The sequence below is a fragment of the Falco biarmicus genome, chromosome Z, assembly GCF_023638135.1.
Source record: "Falco biarmicus isolate bFalBia1 chromosome Z, bFalBia1.pri, whole genome shotgun sequence".
NCBI classification, from domain to species: Eukaryota; Metazoa; Chordata; class Aves; order Falconiformes; family Falconidae; genus Falco; species Falco biarmicus.
The window spans coordinates 55,437,269-55,455,673 of record NC_079311.1 but is presented as its reverse complement, the minus strand read 5'-3'; the positions used below and the strand labels follow the sequence as shown (position 1 = coordinate 55,455,673).

The 18,405-nt window shown below is 42.5% G+C and overlaps 1 protein-coding gene across 1 annotated transcript in view; it reads left to right on the top strand.

The window, feature by feature from the left end:
- Positions 1 to 18,405, top strand: part of RCL1 (RNA terminal phosphate cyclase like 1) — a 32,633-nt gene extending 14,228 nt beyond the window's left edge. Inside the window, exons 7-9 of the mRNA XM_056324740.1 lie at positions 6,015 to 6,171; positions 12,194 to 12,297; positions 16,882 to 18,405. Coding sequence (XP_056180715.1) covers positions 6,015 to 6,171; positions 12,194 to 12,297; positions 16,882 to 17,032 — 412 coding nt within the window. The 3' untranslated portion in view covers positions 17,033 to 18,405. The remainder of the gene's footprint in view (positions 1 to 6,014; positions 6,172 to 12,193; positions 12,298 to 16,881) is intronic.

The window sequence follows — 18,405 nt, the reverse complement described above, 5'->3', positions numbered from 1 at the left end:
AGTCCTTCACCATATTTAATATCCCAGGTTAGTAAGCTGTCATGTTCCCCAAAAAGTGGAATCATTCACCTGGTGTGCAGGAGCCAGTTGACACAGAGAGTAGAGTTATTTCTTTATTACAGATTTGTGCAAAGCTGGGAGCTAGGTGGTATTACACAAAGCAAGCCAAAAACTCAGAAGAACAAGAATAATATTTATACAGTCCAGTTATACATACATATTTTTGAATCTTTGCTTAAAAGATACTATTTATTGGTAATTAGTTTTTCACTGTAGCTTTCTATTGGTCTGTATATCTCACACTTCAGTTTAAAGTTACAGTGTATTTTTAATTCACTACACATCCGAGGGAGTTGGGGGGTGGGTCTTGTAGTCCTGAATTGAGTCAGTGGTCACAGTCTCCCCCGGCCGCCTTTGCCTTTCCCCTAGTTACAGTTCCATTCTGCCGACTTCTTGTCCTTGTTGCAGCCGGCTGGCTGTTGGCACCTCCTGGGGCAGAATGTTCCCCGCACCAGGCTTGTAGTTCTCCTTCCAGGGCACAGCCATCAATACAGAGCTACAGAGATGTGACTAACCTAACTTCACTAGAAGAAGAGATTAATTTCATGTTGACAACAGTAAGATAACGGGGATGGAATGCATAGCTAGACATCATTGTGGATCCAGACTCTTAACAGTGATCAGAATTGTGAAAACTTTTCTGAGATTTTGGGATGATATTTTGGTTTTTATGCATGTTTAAAGTGAAAAAGTCAAATTGGGGTGGCAGCATTGAATTTACTACTTGCAAGGATAGCCCTTGCAGAGGGATAAATAATGGCATGGGAAAAGGAGCTCAATCCCTTTTTGCACTGCTGGTGCGTGTGGCTTTCTGATGCTGCTGTGCTGTCACATCCAGTGTGTTTTAACCCTGATGGAAATGGGTAACTGGTGTATCATCAGGAAAGTGGCGTTTTAATGCAGATACCAGTGTAGTGAAGGCAAAGTCTGTGAAAGAAAGATCAAATACCCTTTAATATCCCCCTGTCATCCTTTTATATACATTTGGTTTCCTCTAGTAACCAAAAGAGTTGGGATGGGGAGGGGGTATGGGCTTTTCCATGCACAATAGCCTTATAATTTTCATGTTAGTAATGTCAAATTGATACTACGTTGTTAGGAATGCTAACATTTTGAGTAATAATCTACTCTTCTAAATGAACAAAAATACAATTAGCTGTAAAATTAATAATCTTAAAAGGTAAACTGTCCTTGAGGACAGTTTAATTCTCTGTAGGTATATTCAGAGTATCAGGCAATTTTTATGGATTAAATTTACAGGATACTTGATATTAAAATCCTTTTGAAAATATCAGTTTCAAATCTCCTGCAGGCCTAACAGTCCACTTTTTTTTTGGAGGTTCTTTCTTCACTCTTGTGTAATGTATCCAAGACTTCATTCCATTGGTCTTTATCACTGTAGGGGTAGTTGCAAGAACGGTGTATGGTCCCTTCCAGGTTTCTTCTAATGGCTCTTTTTTCCAAATTAGAACGTAGACAGAATCTCCAGGTTTGAATCCATGTGCGGTAGTATCTACAGGCAGTGGTCCTTGTTTCTTTAGATACCTGTGCAGGGGTGACAATACCTTAGAAAGAGATACCATATAAATTATATAACTACTTCCTGTTACACACATCTGGTCACCTTTTCCCCAAAACAGAATTAACTGGGTATGGTTTCCCGTAAAGGGTCTCAAGATGGCTTAATCTTTCTATACTTCTAGGAGTAATTCTGATTCTCATTAATGCTATTGTTAATACCTTCACCCACTTCAAATGGGTCTCTTTAGCAATTTGTGATTTGAGAGTTTTGTTCATTCTTTTTACTTTCCCATTTGACCGAGGTCTCCAGGATGTATGCAGTTCCCATTTAATCTGAAGGAACTTGCGTATTTCTTGCACTGTATCAGCAATAAAATGGGGTCCATTATCTGATGATAGTACATCTGGTATTCTAAATCGGTGAATTACTTCTTTTAACAATACCTAAACTACCTCCCTTGCCCGACTGTTCTGACGCAGGACAGCTTCTGGCCAGCCTGAAAAGGTATCAGCCAGAGCAAGAAGGTATTTATGCCTGTTGTGATTGGGCAACTTGTAAAAATCTATTTGCCAATGTTCTCCAGGAGTGATTCCCCTTTTTAGGTTGCCACGTGCTGGCCTTTGCTTAATTTTTTTATTATTTTCACAACAAAAGAGGTATTTCCTAGTAATAATGTCCACCAGTGTCTGTATTTTTGGTCCTGTTGCATATTGTTTAACACTATTGACCATTGCCTCTGCTCCCATATGAGTTTCTTTATGCAGGTTAGCAAGGATAGAGTTCATTAAGTGGGGAGTGACTAGGACTTGGTGGGTTGGCATCACCCACCACCTTTCTTTGTTTTTACTGCAGTGTAATATTTCAGCCTGTTAATTGTCTTTTTTCTGAATACTGGGGCAGTTCTATCTCCAAATTCCTTGCAGGTATTAATGCTCCTTGGATCTCTTCTGTAAGGCTGCCTTTTTTGCTGATGAATCTGCCTTGCAATTGCCTTGAATTATATTCCCTTGACCCTCTGCTTATTTTGGTTCCAATACTGCTTGCAAGAGATCCAAAATCTCACATCCATACCTAATGGGAGCTCAGCAGCCCTTTCTCCTTCAAGGTGGCTCCATGAGTGCACACCACTCTAAATGCGTATTTGGAGTCTGTATATATATTGATTCTCTGACTACGTCTAATGCTTAAAGCTCAGGGAAGAGCTATCAGCTCTGCCTTTTGGGCCAGAGTGTTTCAGGGCAAAGGCTGTGTTTCAGTTTCTTCATCAGTGATCATTACAGCATACGCAGCCTTTCTTGCTCCTTCCTGCACAGAACTGCTGCCATCAGTGTGTAATTCTACATCTCTGTCCTCCAAGGGTTGATCCTTCAGGTCTGCCCTACTGGTGCAAATTTGTTCAGTTGTAGCCGTGTCAGAAAACTTTTTTGTTCAGCTATAGATAATAAGGTAGCAGGATTTGAAGATAACATTGTAGAGTTGTGTCATCCTGCTCAGACAGTAAGGCTTGTTATTTATCTAACCGGCTGGGAGAAATCCAGTGATGTCCTTTATGTTCCAGTAGTGCTGTCACAGTATGTGGGACCAATGCTGTGATGGGCTGACCCAGGGTGAGTTTGTGAGCTTCTTTGATTAGCACAGATGTAGCTGCTACTGCTCGCAAACACAGTGGCCAGCCTTTACTTACCTCATCCAGCTGTTGTGAAAAATAGGCCACTGGCATTTTCCAGACCCCAGGGGAACGGGCAAGTGCTCCCAAGGCCATGTGTTGCCTGTCGTGCATGTGAAGTTGAAAGGTTTACTTAGATCTGGTAAGCCTGGGGCTGGGGCCCACATTAATTCTTCCCTGTCCTCATCAAAACCCTTTTGGCATTCTGGTGTCCATTCAAGGAGAATACCTGGGCCTTTAATAGCTGAATGTAAGGGTTTTGCTATCGTTCCCTAATTTAGAATCCATATTCTACACCAGCCAGCCATTCCAAGAAACCCCCTCAATTCTTGTTTGACCTTGGAACCATGATTCTACAGATTGCTGCTTCTTGTTCCGTCCTCAGTTCTCTCTGGCTTCTAGGAACTCCGTATCCCAAATACTGGGCTCATTCTGGTACTGTCTGTGCCTTTCCCTTGGACACCCAATCTCCAGCTAGAGCCAAAACGTTCAGTAAATCAACAGTGGCTTTCAGACAGTCATCTTTCCCCTCCACCCCGATTAAGATATTATCTACGTATTGCACCAACGTAATGCTCCATTGGTTACCTTGCCATTGTTCCATCTCTTTTGCTAGAACATTACCAAATAGTGTAGGCCTGTTCTTGAATCTCTGTGGTAGCACAGTCCAGCAAAACTGATTTTTCTCCCCGTCTTTGGGTTCTCACATAGGAAGGCAAACTGCATCTGATTCTGTTCACTCAATGGATTGCCAAAGAAGGCATCTTTTAAATCTAATACAGTAAAATATATGTTAGTCTCTGGAACCACATTCAACAAAAGGTGTAAGGATTAGGTACCACTGCATGAACATCAGCTATAACCTGATAATTGCCCACAGACCTTGCACTAATCGGAGTTGTTGGGAATTAGGCTTTCTCCTGGCAAAATTAGGGTATCATATTCTGATTGACATTCCTGAAAAAGTCCAGGTTCTAGAAGGGAGGCAATTAGGTATTCTGATCCCTTCCTAGCCTCCCACATTATTGGATATTGCCTCTTTCTTATTGGCCAGGCTCTGGGCTTCAGTCCTAGTTTTATGGGACTCACGTTTTTCATTCTTCTCTTCTTGTGGCAGCAGTACGATTGCAGTATATCTGATGCTAACAATGTGCCACTTTGGCAAAGCTTTTTTGATTACTTGGTTCCCAGTACTTGTGTGTGTATCTTAACAGGATAAGGAAAGAACACAGTATGCCTCTATTCTAGTGCTGCTTCTGGTGATGATTAAGACCTGCAAAGACTAGTCCAGCCCATCTGCATCCAGTGCAAACCAAGTCCTGATTTCAGAATATAAAGTGTTGAACTATACCCCTTCCACAGTGCCAAAAGCTTGAGGAAATACATTGAGTGTCTTCTGCCATCTAGAATGTATCTCTGTTTTGAGATCTGCCGCTATCTAACACTTAACAAAATCTGCCAGGGGATATAGGTATTGAAGGATACTTGTCCAAAGAATAACATCTTTGATACTGTGCTTATCTTGCTGTTTAGATCTCTTTCTTACAGGAAAGGAGAAGAAAAGCATCTTTAACATACCTTTTGTGCTGCTCAGCAAGTGCAGGCAGTTAAATATGGGTGGGAACCACTGATACCTTTCTGTTCCTGCCCTACTGAAATGCCTCTGGAGGAACTGTTGTTTTTCTGGCACTGGCAGAGTTTATTTGTATTGGAGTTTGGGGCTTGGTTTTGTGGTTTGATGTTGGTGACATTCCATTTTGGGTCAGTAGGACTATTTTAATTTAAAATTTTGGGTGGTGGAGGCAGCAGGAGTGCAGAACTGTGGAAGATGCTCTATGTGGAGTATGTTTAAGTTAACCTTATTTTGAACGGCTAGCTGTTCCAGAGCCTATAAATAAGAGGACTGTTTTTTTTTTATTTTTCCTATTCTTGCAACTTTCTGCTTTCTCAGCAAGCTGTACTCTGCCGTTTGTGACTTCCCTGGAGCAAAAGTTTTTCTTAACTCTCACAATAGCATTTTGTAGGAATCTTACGGTCTAAGTAAAATAGGGGGAAGTTGTTTCTTCCTTCAAGTCATACGTTCAGAATTCTTATCTGGTTGTAATGATTTGAATGGTAATGAACTGAAAGTGAAAAGAAGCTATTAGAAATAAAAGTAATGTGGATCAAACTTTCCTTTTTTTGTTCTCCTTCTTGGTGCCATGGCTGCAGTCTAATCTTGCTAAATATTGAAGCTTCCAGGAAAGAGCTCAATCCTAAAGAAAGTTTTGGTTTTGAATGTCACAGAGAAGAAACTCCGGATACCTTTGAAATGCTTATCAAATGTGAATTAAATAAATAGAAAGGATAGTGGTTTGTTTTTTTAGTAGAGAAGAGTATTTCTGATGTTTAAATGGTGGGGGGTTTTTGCTAGGGCTTTGGGTTTGGTGGTGTTTGTTTTTTTTGTTATGGGTTTGGGTTTTTTTGGGGGGTGGGGTTCTTTTTTTCTCCTTTTTTTCATTTTTAAAGAGTTTCTGCTAGGAATAGCCGGCACAGTGGATTTGGGGCAACTGGTACAGGGTTCAACTTTTAAATCCTGTTGTTAAAGTTTTTTTGTGGGGCGAATCAAACGTACAGAACAGGAAATTTGTCAGCAAGTCCAGATTCCCAGTATTGTCCTATGACAGGAGCTGTTTGTGACTTGAGGAGGAGGTTGGCTGGGAGTAGTTCTTGGCTCATTGCTTGGTTCTTGTCTTTAAATCATATACACTTTTCCCTTTCTTTCAGATCACCAGGTTTTGGCTTGTGCCTTACTGCAGAAACCATCAACGGTACTATTCTCAGTGCTGAACTAGCCTCAAACCCTCAGGGCCAGGGAAAAGCTGTTTTTCCTGAGGAACTTGGCCAGAATTGTGCTAAACTGTTGCTTGAGGAGATCTACAGGGTAAGCAGCCAATATGTTTCATCTGTATAGCTGTAGGGGAAGAAGATGATGACCTTTTGCTAGTGGAAGAGGTTGTTTGGGGGCACCCTCAGACAGACTCAGATCCAAACATAAAAGTGATCTGATGCTGCCAGTGTCGACTTGATCCAGGTAGGGAGTGCTTTGGAATGGTTGTTAATAGTGTAATGATTTACTGGGCCATGTTGGTTCCTACGTCTGGTATCATAGCAGTGGCAGATTTTTCTCCTGTTGCTTTCTGTCTGCAGCTGAATTCAATTGGCTTCACATGGGCTGTTTTGGGTTTTTTTTTTAATAGTAAGTTGCAGGGGTGATAGTCAGTGCTCTTAAACTAGTGTTTGGAATGTTGCATTATGAGTGGGAGAACATATGAGGAAGAAGGGAAAAAAAGCAGCTAGCCTCAGTACTGGCCGCTCTGTGGTGATGATGACAAAGTCAGATGTGCTGAGATCTGTTTGGTTGTATGAGGAATCTGCTGAATGGTTTGTTGGAAAGGAACTAGGACAGTGTTTGCATAAGAATCTTAAATACATTGCAGTCTTTTGCAGTGTAATTAATTTGTTTTAGTTATTAAAACGTTTTTTTATGTGGTGAGACTTAGTGGATAGAGCAGTTTTCAGTCTTACAAATGATTTGGCAATTAGCATCATAGTATGTTTCTGATTTGATAAAGAACCTACCTGCTTTTGTGGTGTATTTCCACAGACATTAAGAATTGACGAAACACATTTGGCCTTTAGGAGGCAGTCACCTACAAAGTGTACTCACTTTAAAAACAAGTCATTGCTCTGAACTTGGAACAACCTGCTAGGATTTTGCAAAGTATTAAAAGTGCCATTAATGAGATTCTGTATTAGGTAATGTAGTAAATTATAAAAATACCCCTTAACCTCATAAATCACATCCATGCCTGTAGTAGATTGTTTACCTGTGTTCATGTTATCTTTTCCTTTCCCTGCTGCCAACTCTTTGTCAGTCTGAATTACCAGTTTGCCCACTTGTTTCAGTCTTCCATTAATATTTTGTCTTTATTAAGTATATGCACCATGTTGCTAGAGGATTTTCCCTTTCTAGCCCAGGGTTCTTACTGCATAGGAACTCCACAAACAAATATTGTTCCTGGGTACAGTCCAGACCCCTTGCATTTGAAAGTTCAGCATGCATGGAGTTCAGTCATGACAAGTGACTGAAACATCTGCCCGTTTCTACAATTATGTAGTGACAGGTAGCTGTTTTTGAGGGGTGAACTGTTAAAATCTTCCAGCTCCCCCACCCCCAAACCAGATAAAAACCAAGCAACAAAACAAAATAATCACATGTAATTTGGTACATTTGTTGCTTTGTGTAAACCTCTTGGAAAATATCTTCAGGTAGTCAGATGTTTGGAGGCATCAAAAATCCAATTTCCACATACTTTTTATGAGCAGCAATAGATATTTTTTTCCTTTGAAAACCACCTTGACAGATTGAAACCAGTGAGGGAATTTGTCCAAATAATACACTTTTTTCAGAGTTGGATGTTGGAGAACTACTGAAATGAAGAGGGGTAGAAAGGCCTGAACCAGGTAATATTCTGCTTTTAGTGTACTGCAGCCATGTGAATGTGATGAGTCAAATTCTGCAGAGCACCAGGAGAGTGAGGTTCTTGGGACAACAGGGAAAAAAAAAAAAGCATTTGAGGAGGAAACAGGATCAGGCAAGTCTTTGAATGATAAAGGCCATGAAGTTTCAATGTCTTCAAAGATCAGATTCTGAGCGAGTGAAGTTGTTGGCTGTGGCCTGCTATGGTACTGCTGGTACTCCTGGAAGGCTCTTTTACATGTGGGCGGCTTCAGTCCAAGAGTAACTGACAGGTGCTGAGCAGTGAGTGTTCAGACTACTAGCGGTCCTCCACTGCAGCAGCTCATGGTGGAAAAGTTCTTGTTTGTTTCCATTTTTGGTTGTTGTACTGCTTATCCACGGGAGTGCTCAGTCCTTGCTGTTCATCAGTTCCCTGCCCCATCTGTCATAGGCAATGTGGTGGGTTTGTTCTGTAGCTTTCGGAATGCACACTTGGAATTTGTGTGTGACTGACACACACGCTCACACAGTGCTAGCCAGGAATTTGGAAAGATGGGCTCATTTTCTCTCTCTTGTTTTTTGGGGGTTTGTTTGAGTTTTTTTGAGCTTAGGTCAGTTTGATCTAGTGTTGACCCAGACAGGACATAAAAACATGTTGCAAAATGTGCAGTGTTTGTTTAGTTTGAAGATACTGGTGGGTTTTTTTTAAGTCTCTTTGCCTAGATAAGATGGCTAGCGAAACAGTAAAGATTTGGGAAAGCTGTGCATGGAGCAATAATAGTTGCTCTGAACAGGCACTCTTTAAGTCCCACTGTCTTTACACCAGCTAGTCACAGAATACAGAGCTCAAGGGAGAATTTCTCACCTGGTGTTTAGATCCTTTCTTTATGAGACTGTTTCTTCACCTGTTGCTTTGCTTGTAGGTACTGTGCTGCAGGAGCCAAGGAGGGTTGACCCGAAAAGGGCATCCTGGGAGCATTGGAGATAATTCTATATAGAAGGGCTTTAGCTATCAGGATCACCCACAAATCTGCTGGAGTTCATTACTGTTTGAAGGGGCCTCCTTATTGTATTTGTTTAATTCTTGCTATTATGCAAACTTTACCACCTAGGTAATCTAAGGATTTGAGTCTTGCTATGTTAAGTGCTAAATGATCTCTTTTACTAAGCCTTCAAAAAGAAATGAAAGGGATCGTATGATTCTTGGAATCAGTGGACCTTTTTTTAATGTACCTTTGTTGATGGAAAGATGTGGGAGCTAATTGACTAATAAGTAGGCACAGTGCTAATTACAGTGGCTCTGAAAGAGGGGGCATGGAGTGACTGGCTAGCATTGTCTTTTATAAATCCATAAGCAGTTCTTACCTAAGCTTATTGTAGAATGCCAATAAGGATTTTCCTTTTGTCTTTGAAAGGCGTTGATTATGGGAGCTTTATATAGCAGGTGATTGGCATAATGGAAAGGCCTGGAAGAACTGCAAAAGGATCGAATGTTTCTGTTCCTTGTGATCATGAAAAACAGGGGAGGATGCAATATCTGTTTAAGGCTGAGTTCTTTAATGCAGAAAGGTTGAGTTGTTAGGGGGCTTGAAGGTGCAGGAGGAGTAAGGCTGAGTTTTTTTATTTAACTAGAAGTAAAAAGAGTAAAGCATTTCACTGAAGGCTTAATTTTAGAGATGGTCTTTCTACAGTATGACAAGACTGCTCCATTCTTCTAAGGAAAACCCAGAACACCCAAAACCAACCAACCAAACAACAACACCCCCCCCCACCCCCACCCCACCCCAAACCCTCTGTACTTCACGTAACAAATTATTGAGTTAAGCAAGTATGTACCGCACAGGTAAGAGAGGAAATTGTGTGAGTATATGCCAAAACATAACCAAGACTAAATCAAAGCTGGGGTCAAACTTAGAAGAATAATCCTCTCCAAAACAGTGTTATCCAGTACCCAGTACTGTGATATTTGTACGTGCGTATCAGCTGTGGTATTTGTATAACGGCATTTCAAAATGGAGTGATTAAGTGATCCGTGTATCTAATTTTCACATCCAGCTGGATCTGGCTCTGTTGTCAATGGAAACAATAATGGAGAAACTGCAATGAAGTGAATTAATATAGACTAGAAGATGCATCCTGGGTTGGTAACAAGTGCCAGCTATTTTTGGAATAAATGTCAGTACTTTGGCTCTGACTTTGCCCATCTCACTTCTCATGGGGACGTTGGTTTTTATTTTGTACTCTTGAGTAAGTGGCAGGGGGACTGAGAGGAAAAAAGTTGGCTTCCTTAAGAGTAGCATGTCCTTCCTTTGACACATTACTGTTCTGTCATCATTAAATTACAAGCAAATTACTTAATTTGTCTGCCTGGCAACTGCCTCTGTGGGAATGGGCATAACAGCACATTGTTAATGCACAGCAGTAGTAAGGACAACTGACTCACTGCAGCAAGAGAGTTCACGTAAGCATCTAGGATGTGATGGATGCATCATGGGTTGCTATATTGTTAAGGACGTGGTTATCTCCATGCTGATTGGAGCTTTTGTCATAAAAATAGATGTTTTCTGGGTTTTTTTTTTTCAGCTTTAGAAGAACAAAAAGAAGCTCAGAAAATTTAAAGTTTTCATCCAAGTGTTTAAAACCATTTTGAATTATTAACAGAACTACAAATACAGGAAGTCCTGTGTCAGGAATACTCCTTACCAAACTCTTATCTGCTTCTTATACATGTTTCAGATTGGCAAATGTTGCTGGTGAGAGCTGTGGCTCTAGATCACATCAGCCAATTCTGCAGGTACCCTGTTTGCTCAAGATAAAGCACAATTTTTATCAGCTTCATAGACGGCATTAGGTTGAGTGCATTAACTTCACTTTTGGTATGTCAGGTTCACACAGTTAAAAGGGCAAGGGCTGCTGTAAGAGCATGTTGCTAGGAGTTAGGTCATGGTAGTGAATGTAATGGAAAGATGTTCATTCACTGTGGTGTATCTTTTGTTGCATGAAGTGCAGAGGCTTTTTTCAGAAGAGTGGAGCTGAGATGTGTTACACTGAAGCAAGGCTATCTTGAAGATTACACCTTCAGTAACTCTTCTTGGAAAGGTCCTCCTTTCTGCCCTCGCACCAAGTAACTGTGATGAGGTTGTCACATTATTGCGTTTTCTTAATCTGTGTAGTCCAAAAGTTACTTTGCCCCTCCTTTGCCTTTTTGGGTTATGGTTTTATCTCTTAAAGCAGAGGTCCTCAAACTTTTTAACCAGGGGGCCGGCGCGCGGATGCAGTGGCAGGCAGCCATCTGCGGCTGCTTGGTTTCCCCCCCCAACCCCAGGCAGGGGGGAGTGGGGGGGTCTGTAAATACCAGGGGCCGGATTGAGGACCCTGGGGGGCTGTGTCTGGCCCGCGGGCCATAGTTTGAGGACCCCTGTCTTAAAATGATGGCAGATTACTCCTTGCCCACAAAGGTAACTGTCAGTTTAACTCGCTAGAGAATTTGGTTTTATAAGAATGAATTTTTAGTTTTGCTCTCTCAAGAGAGCCTATTCAGAGGGCCTAGCATTAGGCCTGATCCAGCAGGAAACTGTTGACAGATTTCACCTGCCTGTGGATCAGGATGAATAAGAGGACAGGCTGAAATCATGTTATGCCAAATATTTTTTCTATTTGCAATACATTTGCATAGTAAATAATTAAAGGTAAATTCTCTCTAAAGCAGTTTTGGCTGAAATTATCCCTTTTAATTTATGCTCAAGCTTTGTAAACAGAGAAAGCCTTCCAGTTCTGATTTATGTATGCATCATAGTTAACATGTTCCACATACAAAACAATTTACCATGCACATGTGACTTACTGCAGTCAAATATGTACAGAAGTGTGTAGTTCTACATAATTTTATGAACGGCTCTTTCACATAGCAATAACAGAAAAATATTCCCAATTTAAATATGGGAGGGGAAATGTTTTAAAATGTAATACCACAAAAGTTAGCAGCAAGGGCTTAAGTGGATATATGTGAAACAACTTTCAACTTGCTGGTTTGCACCGCTGGTGCTAAACTATTTGTCCAAATGTAACTTTATAGTTTCCATAAAGTGCTGCAATTCATGGTATCTTCAAATGTACACAAACTATAATTAATATCTGTTTTCAATTTACTGCAAACAAATTATTTAGTGCTTACAGTCTGTGATGTTAGAAGAGAACAGGTTGGGAGAGATGGGAGGGATCTTTAATGTGACCTTGTTACAGGGTTTTCTTTTAGTTCTGTTCTTTCCGAGCCTGCCATGTGAAATCAATTTGTCATTGTTACAAAATCTGGATTTTTATCTTTCTGGCCTTTGAAAATTGGGAGCGGTAATTCAGCTTTTTAAGTATATCTTTCTCCTTCATTACTCCCATCCCAAGTTCTAGTTTGTACAGAGATTAATTATTAAAACATTTTTGTTTGCAGGGAGGCTGTGTAGATTCAACAAATCAGAGCCTTGCTCTGCTCCTCATGACCCTTGGACAACGAGATGTTTCCAAAGTCCTGTTAGGACCTCTGTCTCCATACACGTAAGTTGTTTTGTTCTGTTTAATTACCCAGTCTTGTTTAATTCGCTAGTTTTATTGCACAGCTGTTTTTTGTATATGGAAGACCTTTGCCTGTGGCTATGAACAGAACAACTTGTACCCATCTTCAAATGAGACAGGTGGTGTAAGTTACCTAGTGTTTATTTCTACATGTTAGAAGATGATTCCCTTACTGTTCTCTGTTATGCCGGGTTCTGAGAATTGCAGAGCTGGGGTTTATTGTTGGTTCCTGGATTGTAAGTGTACATCAGTTTGCTTTTTGTTGCCTAGCGTACACTACTGTGTTTTCCTAGTGATCTTTCTGTAACTGTGGCCCCAAACAGCACATTTCAAATGGCTAGCCAAATGCTAAAACTGTGATTGTCCATCAGTAAGGAAACAGCTTAAGAGTTCAAATCATGGAGGTATGTGCAACCCCTAAGCTTTAGTCCTACCAGGCAGTGGACTGCTACTTAGTCCTTCAGTCTCAATTTTTGTTAAAGCTTTGTCTGTGGGTGGTAGTGGTTCAGAGGATAGAAAAAGACTAAATTTCTTATGTTGCTAGTTGCAGCACACAGGTTAGGGGAAGGGCATCCAGTACCAAAAATCTCATTTATCTGATTTTTGATATCTGACCAAAAATCTGTCAGACTGACAAGTAATTGACTAGATCACGATTGTTCCTAGATACTGAGCAGTTTTCCTTTAATAAAATGGAGGGAGGGTTGTTTAGCTGACAATGGCATCAAAAAATAAGACTATGAACTGTCCTTTTTCGGTTATCATGGTACCGGTGCTGTATATGTGAAAGGTACAGTACTGTGATAACTGAAGAATGGTGGTGCCATCACATAAGAGCTAGAAATTGCCTAACTGCTACTCTCAACCCCTGATACCTTGGAAACAACATTGATCAGATTTTGTAGGTAGCCTGCAGTTGCACAGGGGTAATCCCCTGTAAAGTAAGTATCCATGTGAAAGGCTTACAAAAAGTAGGTATTGGTGTCTGAAGTGCGCAGTTAAGCATGTGAAACAAAGCAGTCACTTCTCATTGTCCAGTGGGGTGTTTTGGTTTTTTTTTTTTTTTTTTGTAATGCTATGAAAGTCATGCAAACATACTAGCTTATTTTGTAAGCAGGCTGATTTCAAGTGAGTGGGTTGTAACTTCTTCCAAATTAAGAGTGAGTGGCAGGGATGAAGGTCAGGAGCATACATCCTGAGGCAGCATGTGTTACAGGAGATCATACAATCTGTGATTTCTGTGATTCATTGGTCCTATGAGGGTCTGTTCAGAGATCACACAGCTCTGTCTGGAGCACCCCCATGCCCTCACCAAGGCTGCTTATAAACGGTGGGGAAATTTGCGTCCTGAGCAACTCACTGGATGCACAGGCTTTTGAAGTGCACTGTAGCTCTGTCAAGTTCCACTTCATTGTCTCCTTTTCTCTCTTGGCTATGAGATCCCTGCATTTAACTCTTTCACCCTGTGGAATCTGAAGCTATTTATAAGCCCCGTTAAACTAGATTGACTTCCCTGCCTAGCACCGTGCAGCGCACGTGCGACAGTTCAGCTGGCAGATGGGAGCGCTGTGTGGGGACATGGTGCTTTGGAACACGTCCATCAGAATGAGGAAACATCTCCCAGACGGGTGTATTTTCACAGGAGACATCCTTTGCCCCCGCTAACGCCGGGTGGGGTGGGGGCAGGGCTTTCCTGAGCGGCCTCGGGGCGCCAGTCCCAGAGACCACCTGGCCCGCGGCCACCTGGATTAGCGCCTCCTGCCTTACCCTCCCGATTTCGCAGCGGTAAGCGCCGCTGTCAGGCCGAGCTTAAAATCAAAGGCAGGGTGCTGGCGGCGGCGGCGGCTGGCAGAGCGGGCTGGGCTGCGCGCCGGTGTGTCGGCGGGGGCCGGGCCTGCGGGAAGCCTGAGCGCCCCGCGCCTTGGTGCGCTGGGTTTGGGGGCCGCTAGCCGGGGGCGGGTAGGGCGCCTCCGCCCGCCCGCCGGGCCCAGGGCCTCCCCGCGGCGTGGCGCCCCCTGGCGGGCGCGGGGCAGCAGCCCGGGCGGGCTGGGCCCTTCCGCCGCGGGGGCGGGCGCTGCGCCCTGACAGCGAGCTGGGGCGGCGCAGTGGTCGTGTACCTTTTGGTGTTGCTTACCAGGCTCCTGCGAAAAGGTAGCGCTTAGGTAAACCAGGCTTTTTAGTCTTTTTCTTACCCCCCCCCCCCTTTCTTTTTCTTCCTTTTTGTTTATTACAATGCTTTTTTATTTGAAGGGAGCGGTCCCTGAGGAACACCTCCAGTGTGGCTCGTGTGGCTGTCCCTCAACCTGAGAAAGAGTGTTCAGCTCTGCCTTGTTCTTGCATGAACACACTAAATTTCCAGCAAAATAAGATGTCCTTGTACCTCACGCCCCCCTCAGTCCCCGGGTCCATACAGCCTCCTGTTCCCTGAGGCGCAGACTGCCACATGCAAACCGCTCAGCCCTGAGCTAATGCCAGCTTGCTCTCTGCTGCGCTGCCAGCTCACACCCTGCCTTCCCCCCTCTTTTTTCTCCTATTTCCAGGGCTCTTGCCACTTGTGCTACTGCTGCTGCAAGACAGAGCTGGCTTCTTGCTGCTCCCAGGTTCTCCCCGACATCCCAAGGCAGCCTCCCCCTCGCTCCCACTCCCCCTGAGGCCCTCGGGTGGACCCCGGGGCTGCAGCAAAGCCCTCTGGCTTTTCCTCACTCAGCCCTTATTCAGAAGGGAGAAGAGATGGGAGAAGCACAGTGTGGTCCACATACATGTGAAGGGAGGTACAGGCTGAACTGATCCCACTAACGTGTTGCAGAGTTTGCTGATCAGCTGTTATGATTCTCCCTGAGTCCCTGGCTCCATGCTGCCTCTGGCATTTGTACGTTTTATGCTCTGCCCTCTTTGCAGTTTGGCATGCCACTCCTGCTGTTTTGGGCTTGGCTGCTTTCTTGTCACACTGCCAGAGGTCTGGGAAAGGACCCAGCTAAGGAGAAGGCTGGTACAGAGCTTGTTGCCCATCAGCTTTACTGAAGCATTTGTGCCAACATATGCCGATTTGCCTAACAGCAGAAATCAGAAACCTTGCAGTTGAAGAGGCATGGAAGAAAAGGGGCTTTTCAGTTCTCTCTTCCCACTGTTAATCCATTTTGACATGAGACAGCTGGTGTTTGTGCTGAGGCCAGTTACCACCCCAGGAAGGTGAGATAGATGTACATAGAGCATGGGGTGCCATGTGCCTGCATTCACCCTGTAGAAGTGTTGACTGCTCCAGAGGTAACTCAGATCCTGCTAAGTACAGTGTAGGTAATGGCAGCCTCTCTTCATGCTCATACCTGAGCACAGAGTATCAGCACTTACCCACTGGAGTGGGTAAGGCAATTCTTGCTCCTGCAACTTTTGTTGTGCTTATTGACAATTTCTGTGAATAGGAGCTGCCAGGAGGATTTCAGAGGCCTCATGATGTTGCAGTGGGGACAGTCCTGTCCTCTTGGTCCTCTGATTCCCATTTTGTGGGCACTTCGCCTTGATTTGGTGTGATGATATAAGTGTGATTAGCTTGTGATTATTGCTGTCAGCATGCAGAGCAGAGTTTTTTTCCAGATTGCCAGCAAACTAATGTGTGGACTGGACATGCACATGCACAATCCCTTTCTTTAAAAGTTAAATTTAACCTGAGAAGGGCACATACCAATTGCTGCAGGATTTTAAACCTTAGTTTAATACTGCAGGCTTGCTTGTGGCCCTGCTTAGAAGAGACCAGACTTCTGTCAGGAGCAGTTGCCAATTTTGTATTTGTAGCCTTTTGGTATAATTGCTTGTTCCGTGTTTTGGGGAAGCCAGTAGGAATGTTTTCTTAGCTGTTTTTGGTTTTGTTTGTTTAATACTTTTTAGTAGCTTTTCCTGTCACCCTCTAGTCAGTGTGCATTGAGGAGCACTGTGTCTGTTTAGTCTCTTCATGCCTCTCATTCTAAAATTATAAAAGGAAAATTACCTTTTTTCCCCCCTAAAAATAAAGAGAGAAAACAGGAAGAATTCTGTATCTGAATGTGATTGTAATAAAATATTTAAGAAGTGGACAAGTTAGTAATACAAATCAAACATGTTATAGTATCTGACATGTCTCTCTCGAAGTATGCACCCAAGGCCAACCTTTTGCTATCCCTGTTTATCTTTTATTTCTGCTTTAAAAATGGGGAGTGGGGGTTGGGCTACAGCACGTCAGTATGGGGTTCATATAGCCCTGATGGACAGTCAGCAGCACCATGAGTAAGTGACCTTGCCTGGCTACATCTCTTCTTTCTCTGTTCTTTCTTCTCTTACCAGTTTGTCTTGCTATGTTACCAGGCTTCCCTTCTCTTTCTGCTCATACAGAGGGTGCAGTGGTTTCAGTAGGGGTCACTAGCCACATTCTACAACACGAGGGAGGAGGGCAAACACCGTTTGGAGCCGTTTCTCTGTACTAAGCAATTGTTTTCATGTTCTATTCACTGTGCTTATTGCTAGAATCTTCATTAGTACATACTGTAATGGGCTTTCTGTTCTGTTTTTAAAACTCTGTTGTTTTCTCTCCTTTAGAATTGAGTTTCTGCGACACCTGAGAAGCTTCTTCCAGATCATGTTTAAAATTGAAACAAAGACCCCTGAGGAAGAGCACATGGGTGGGGAGAAAGTCTTAATGACATGTGTTGGCATTGGATTTTCCAACCTTAGCAAAACTATCAGATAAGAAACATCTGTAGGCTTCATGAAATAGGATGACAGAAAACACTGCAAAGATCTGATAAAACCTGCCTTTCCCTGTGCCTTTTCTGGCACAGGGAAACAAATGATGATTCCAGTGCAGAGGTACCCAAGCTTGCTGCATGTAAACAATCAAGCTGACTTTAGGCTATCTAAACAGACCTGTGCTGTTTATAAATGCAATGCCAGTATTCTGTGCTGCATAGAATGCCCAGCTGGAGCCTCAGCTGGCTTGGGACTCTTTGCACTGTATTCCACTGAATGGGACACAAATGCCTCTTCTGTCCCTGTGCTCTCAAGCCTTATTGCAGTGGGTGCTCTAGTTTTGTGTAACCAGGCTTCAGTCATAGCTTTTTCTGAAAGGTTTAGATAGAGATGGAAAACAAGGTTGACCAAAACGAGCTTTGCAGTGCAAAACAAATGATCACAACAGAAACATTAGCTTCTTGAGGTAGTTGCAGAGACAATATTGGCATGGAATTGAAAGTAATAAAGGTGTGTCAGTAATTTTCTTTGTTTATGCATTGCATATGTATAGAATTTGTCAGATGCTTCACTCCTGACTAAATTACATTGACTAAATTACAGTTTCACAGGAAGAAGAAAAAAAACAACTGTATTATAATTTTCCTGGATGTGAGAATACTGCAGAAGAGATCACAGCCTGTACCAACTTGTTTTAGCCTCCTCTGCAAAGACAGGCATGGGAGGAGAAACCTCCTTAACAGTTTTTAACATATTACATGTATTTTTTTAGGTTTGTTTGGCATGCCACACTGTAGTTCACAATGAGTTGTGAAAGGTAGCAAAAAAAGCTGTAGGCTTGGAGGGACAAAATTAAATTCAGTAATGCCATCACATGTTGTGCAGCTGCTTCCTTTTGAAAGAGAGGATAATGGTATATGGGCGCTGCTTGGATTGACAGGTGCAAAAAGTTTCTACCAGGATATAAATATTTACCTAAGAAAGGCTTTTGGTAGATTCCAGGCAAACCTGCTGAAGTTAATACTGAGCTCCTGACAGAAGGAAATAAATTCATACTTGACTTCAGACTACACTCAGTGTATCTACAGTAGAATAAAACAATGTCGAAAGCTGGTATATATATAGACCAAATACTAGTGACTGTGTTATAATGGTCTTAGAAACTTTATCTGATGCCACCGTAAAGTGGGCATTACCTCTGTAATGGGAAAAATGTATATTGGACCCAAAAGGACTTTGGAAAAAAGTTAGGTATTTTGATTAGTGTTTTACTAATATTGCAGGCCGTGTGAGTCATTTTTGTACTGTACTTTGTTCTTGTTGCAATCTATCTAAACATGTTTTGGAAAAATAAAAGTATTTTTTCCTAAATAA